The sequence below is a fragment of the Myotis brandtii genome, unplaced genomic scaffold (genome assembly GCF_000412655.1).
Source record: "Myotis brandtii unplaced genomic scaffold, ASM41265v1 scaffold601, whole genome shotgun sequence".
NCBI lineage: Eukaryota > Metazoa > Chordata > Mammalia > Chiroptera > Vespertilionidae > Myotis > Myotis brandtii.
In genome coordinates, this window is record NW_005370276.1 from 265,094 (window position 1) to 270,868 (window position 5,775).

General features: G+C 46.2%; 3 protein-coding genes across 3 annotated transcripts in view; all 3 read left to right on the plus strand.

Moving 5' to 3' along the window:
- LOC102256144 (chromosome unknown open reading frame, human C19orf68) overlaps positions 1–4,771 on the plus strand; it is a 30,177-nt gene extending 25,406 nt beyond the window's left edge. The window contains exon 4 of the transcript XR_001364683.1: positions 4,722–4,771. The gene's annotated coding sequence lies outside the window, so the exon portion shown is untranslated. The remainder of the gene's footprint in view (positions 1–4,721) is intronic.
- Positions 1–5,775, plus strand: part of ZNF114 (zinc finger protein 114) — a 10,173-nt gene that overhangs the window by 259 nt on the left and 4,139 nt on the right. The window lies entirely within an intron of this gene.
- Positions 30–1,201, plus strand: LOC102256443 (inhibitor of growth protein 1-like). Its single transcript, XM_005879582.2, has 2 exons — positions 30–940; positions 1,159–1,201. The coding sequence occupies exons 1-2, from the start codon at positions 140–142 to the stop codon at positions 1,195–1,197; spliced, it is 840 nt and encodes a 279-aa protein (XP_005879644.2). The 5' UTR covers positions 30–139; the 3' UTR covers positions 1,198–1,201.

Below are 5,775 nucleotides of genomic sequence, written 5' to 3' on the forward strand. Positions count from 1 at the left end.
GGAGACTAGCTGAGCGGCCCGGCAGGAAGGGGGACGCCAGCGGGCGGGAGGTTTGCATTTTGCAGGGCTGGGCTCCGAGGGGGCGGGGGCTGGAGGAAGCGGAAAGCCGTGCGAGCCGCCTGGGAAATCTCCGTGAACCATGTTGAGCCCTGCCAACCGGGAGCAGATCCACCTGGTGAACTATGTGGAGAACTACCTGGACTCCATCGAGTCTCTGCCTCTCGACCTGCAGAGAAACGTATCGCTGATGCGGGAGGTGGACGCGAAATACCAAGAAATCCTGAAGGAGCTAGATGAGTATGACGAGAAGTTTAAGCGGGAGACGGACAGCAACCAGAAGAGGAGAGCGTTGCACTGCATTCAGAGAGCCCTGATCCGCAGCCAGGAGCTGGGCGACGAGAAGATCCAGATTGTGAGTCAGATGGTGGAGCTGGTGGAGAACAGCACCAGGCAGGTGGACAGTCACGTGGGACTCCTTGAGGCACACCTAGAGGTCAACGACACCACTGGCCACAGTGGCAACGCCGGCCAGGACAAGTCCAAGAACGAGACAATCACACAGGCAGAAAAGCCCAGTACCAAGAGGTCTCGGAGTCAGAGCAACGATGAAAATCGGGAGAATGCAGCCAATAATCACGACCGTGATGACATCACCTCAGGAACGCCTAAGAAGAAGAAAGCAAAGACCTCCAAGAAGAAGAAACGCCCCGAGGCCAAAGCAGAGAGGGAAGCATCCCCTGCAGACCTTCCCATCGACCCGAACGAGCCCACGTACTGTCTGTGCAATCAGGTCTCCTATGGAGAAATGATCGGCTGTGACAATGACGAGTGCCCCATCGAGTGGTTCCACTTCTCCTGTGTAGGACTGAATCATAAACCAAAGGGCAAGTGGTACTGTCCCAAGTGTCGAGGGGAGAAGGAGAAAACCATGGACAAAGCCCTGGAGAAGCTGAAACCGGTGTGGCTCAGTGGATAGAGCGTCGGCCTGCGGACTGAAGGGTCCCAGGTTCGATTCCAGTCAAGGGCATGTACCTGGGTTGCGGGCACATCCCCAGTGGGGGATGTGCAGGAGGCAGCTGACCGATGTTTCTAACTCTCTATCTCCCTCCCTTCCTCTCTGTAAAAAATCAATAAAATATATATATATTTTAAAAAGCCCTGGAGAAATCCAAAAAGGAGAGGGCTTATAACAGGTAGTTGGTGGACCCTTCGGAACAGGGAGGAGAACAAGCCAGTGTATTTATTACATTGCCACCTTTGATGAGGCACAAAGACTGTACCATGTATATTTTTAAAGAATGTTAGAAAAGGAGCCATTCCTTTTGTAGGGATGGCAGTGATTCTCTGCCTTTTGTTTTCGTTGGTACACGTGTAACGAAAGTGGTCTGTGGATCAACATTTTTAGAAACTTACAAATATAGGTTTGAATTAAACACTCAAAACAATAAAGAAATAAAACTACTGGTCCGCATTCAGATGAGGTTTCTGGGAAAGGTTAAAACGGCGCTTCGGTCAGGTATGAAATTTAGGTTTGGGATCATAGGATTTTAGCTCCCTTTTCTGGGCCTGTGGTTTTCTCTTTCACGGCCGGAAAATAGGACTTCAAAGTCAAAAAAGTCAAACGAAGCGCAGTGGTTAGAGCGTCAGCCCTAGCACTGAAGGGTCGCAGGTTCAATTCCTGGTCAAGGGCGTGCACCTGGGTTGCAGGTTCGGTCAGGGGCTCACATCATGTTTCTCTCTCTCTCTCTCTCTCTCTCTCTCCCCCCCCTCCCTCCTTCCTTCTCTCTCCCCCCTCCCTTCCACTCTCTCTGCAAAAATCAATGGAAAAATATCCTCAAGTGAGGATTAAAAAATAAAATATAAAGTCAACCTCATCAAATGAGTCCTAAATCAATGAAGTTATTTAATTGTAAACTATCTTGCGAAATAATTTCTTTTTAAATATATAACAGATCGTTGTGTTTAATTTTTAATGATTTTAGAGAGAGGAACGTTGATTTGTTCCACTATTTATGCCTTCATTGGTGGCTTCTGGTGTGTCCCCTGACCGGGGATCCAGCTGACAACCTTGGCATGGCGGGAGGATGCTCTAACCAACTGGGCTACCCGGCCAAGGCAAGATCAATATGTTTAAAAAAATGGAGATGAGCCCTGACCGGTTTGGCTCAGTGGATAGGGCGTCGGCCTGGGGACTCAGGGGTCCCGGGTTCGATTCGGGTCAAGGGTATGTGCCTTGGTTGTGGACACATCCCCAGTGGGGGGCTGTGCAGGAGGCAGCTGATCAATGTTTCTCTCATCGATGTTTCTAACTCTCTATCCCTCTCCCTTCCTCTCTGTAAAAAAATCAATAAAATATTTTTTTAAAAATGGAGATGAGCCCTAACCGGTTTGGCTCAGTGGGTAGAGCATTGGCCTGCGGACTGAAAGGTCCCGGGTGTTGATGTTCTGTAGGTGAACGGTGACGCTGAGATGAGTTCAGCAAGCAGGATGAGCTAAGAAAAGCAGAGGGCTACCGCTCGCTCAGGCGTGTAGCAAAACCTCCAAGGCTCTCATGGCTTTTATTGGGGAGTACAGCAAGTAACAATGGAGTACAGCAAGTGACAATGGTGAACAGGCATGCCTATGAGATCATCTGAGCTAAGTTATACATTAAACTATTAGTTTCCTATATTATACAAAGACCCTTTCAACCTGCAGCAGTGCACCCTCCCTTGAACTTTCCATGCCCTCACGGACCCAAGGAAACTGCCTCGGAACAATAAATCTCGCGTGCAAGACTTTGTTCTGACGTGGCCCGCTTGCAGGCCCCCGCCTTTTCTCGGCAGAGCGTCCTCTTCTAGTTAACTTCATTCCACTTGACCAGCTACCCCGGTTTTGATTCCAGTCAAGGGCACATGCCTGGGTTGCAGGCTCCATCCCCAGTAGGGGGCGTGCAGGAGGCAGCCGATCACTGATTCTTTCTCATCATTGATGTTTCTCTCTCTCTCCCTCTGCCTTCTTCTCTGAAAATCAATAAGAATATCTTTTTTAAAAAATGGAGATGATGAAGGCAAACCTGGAAATCCTTCCTCCATCCTGCCTTACGGTACTTACACCCTGTTCACATCTCCTGGCCACCCGGGAATAACCATTCTTCTAGTTCCTTCCATCTTTTCAAAGCCCTTCGTTTCATGAAAATGAGCTCCCTGCATGCTCTCTGCAGCGAATATAAGGGGTTGTTGTCATAGATATTTTTTAAAGTATATTTTATTGATTTTTTACAGAGAGGAAGGGAGAGGGATAGAGAGTCAGAAACATCGATGAGAGAGAAACATTGATCAGCTGTGTCTGCAACCAAGGTACATGCCCTTGACCGGAATCGAACCTGGGACCCTTCAGTCTGCAGGCTGATGCTCTATCCACTGAGCCAAACCAGTTAGGGCCATAGATATTTTTTTATAAAACACAATTACTTTATTGATTTCCTTTTTAAAATATATTTTTATTGATTTCAGAGGGGAAGGGAGAGGGAAAGAGAGATAGAAAGCTCAGTGATGAGAGAGAATCATTGATCGGCTGCCTCCTGCACGCCCCCTACTGGGCATGGACCCCACAACCCAGGCCTGTGCCCTGACTGAGAATCAGACCTTGACCTCCTGGTTCACAGGTCAACGCTCAACCACTGAGCCACGCCGGCCGGGCTCTACATCCTCTTAACACAGTCCAGGACGGTTTCTTGGCCTCTGGAACTTCAAGATGCCTCACACACCCAGTTTGTAGTTCCTGGACCAGCCGTTTCTCTTTGCTTCCTGCTTATTCATTCTCCAACCATTTGCTCTTCTCAGGAGCGGTGGGGGGTTGTATAAGCATTTACTTCAGCCAAACGGATGACGTGCGGAGGGAGCGAGATCTCGAGCGCTTACTTTTTTAAATTTTTTATTTGAATCCTTCTTCTCAGATTGAAAATCTTTTTTAAAATAATTTTTTGTCAATGCCTGTTTTCATATATATATATTATTATTATTAATTTCAGAGAGGAAGGGAGAGGGAGAGAGAGAAACATCAACGATGAGAGAGAATTTTTTTTTTAATATATTTTATTGATCTTCTACAGAGAGGAAGGGAGAGAGATAGAGAGTTAGAAACATCAATGAGAGAGAAACATCGATCAGCTGCCTCCTGCACATCTACCCCCAGTCGTTAACCTGCCACCTTGGTACATGGGAGAGAGGAAGGGGGAGGGGGGTGGCAAAAGGAGGTTTACAGTTGTTTATATGGAAAATAGTGCAATAATTAACAAATAAGAACACAAGGATAAATTCTGTGTTTTGAACATTCACAACTGTAAACCTCCTTTTGCCCCTCTGCATAATTTTTAAAAAAATATATATTTTTAAATTGATTTCAGAGAGGAAGGGAGAGGGAGATAGAAACATCAATGATGAAAGAGAATCTCCAAGCCTGCAACCCGGGCATGTGCCCTTGACCGGAATCGAACCTGGGACCCTTCGGTCCGCAGGCCGGCACTCTACCCACTGAGCCACACCAGCCAGGGCTGCCTACTGTATTTATTTCAGCCTTTCCATTTGGCAGATTGTTTTCTTGTTTTTGAAGAGGCAAACACTACATGCTTCCCAGTTAAAAGCTACATAACAAGGTTATGCCTGGATGTCTTGCTTCTATCCTGTCTCCTCCAGCCTATTGCCTACTGATAAGCCTGTCAGTTGAGCCAAACCAGGTAGGGCAGTGGTTCTCAACCTTCCTAATGCCGCGACCCTTGAATACAGTTCCTCATGTTGTGGTGACCCCCAACCATAAAATTATTTTCGTTGCTACTTCCTAACTGTAATGTTGCTACTGTTATGAATTGTAATGTAAATATCTGATCTGCAGGATGTATTTTCATTGTTACAAATTGAACATAATTAAAGCGTAGTGATTAATCACAAAAACAATATGTAATTATAGATGTGTTTTCCGATGGTCTTAGGCGACCCCTGTGAAAGGGTCATTCGACCCCCAAAGGGGTCGCGACCCACAGGTTGAGAACTGCTGAGCTAGGGCAATAAAAATATATATTTTTTTAAATAACAATTTTTTTTGTTCAATGCCTGTTTTCAAACTGGTGACCTTCTGGTTCAGGCACTGCTGATAACGAGAAGCAATGGAATCACTAACACCAGGAATCATTTCGTTTGGCACCTGCGCGCCCTCAATTCATCAACCGCTGCCCATTTTGTGCCGTAAACTTTTTCTTTGATGTAACCCCATAAAAAAGTCTAGTGGATAAACGCTCCTTGTTTAAAGCTTAGTCTGGCTTCACCCATTATTTCAAATCAGTTGAACCTGAAAAGGAGTGAAAATCAAGTGAGTTATCAGCTGCTAAAGTGTGTACACACGCTCTGAATAACTACAGAGGCAGTGTGTGTACTGCAACTGCGTTTTCAGACTTCCAGTAGCATTTTAGGATGCATTTTCTTGGCTCAAAGCTTAGTCTGGCTGAAAGATGTTAATGTAAAAACCATTGAAACCTGTAAAGAATTTTTGTGAGTTTATTTGCGCCAAACTGTGGACATATGCCGGGAAGCAGAACCTCAAGGAATTGAGATAGTGCTCCGGAGAATGGCGGGGTTACATTTGTATTTATACATTGCAATCAAAGGAGGGACATAGGTGAGTTACATGAAATTCAATTAACATGATAGTGAAGGAATTTGTGGTATCTTGTCCAGGGGCCCAGCACATTTGGTTGTGCCCCAGGGGCTCCAGAAAAAGGGAAGTTACAAGTTACCCAGA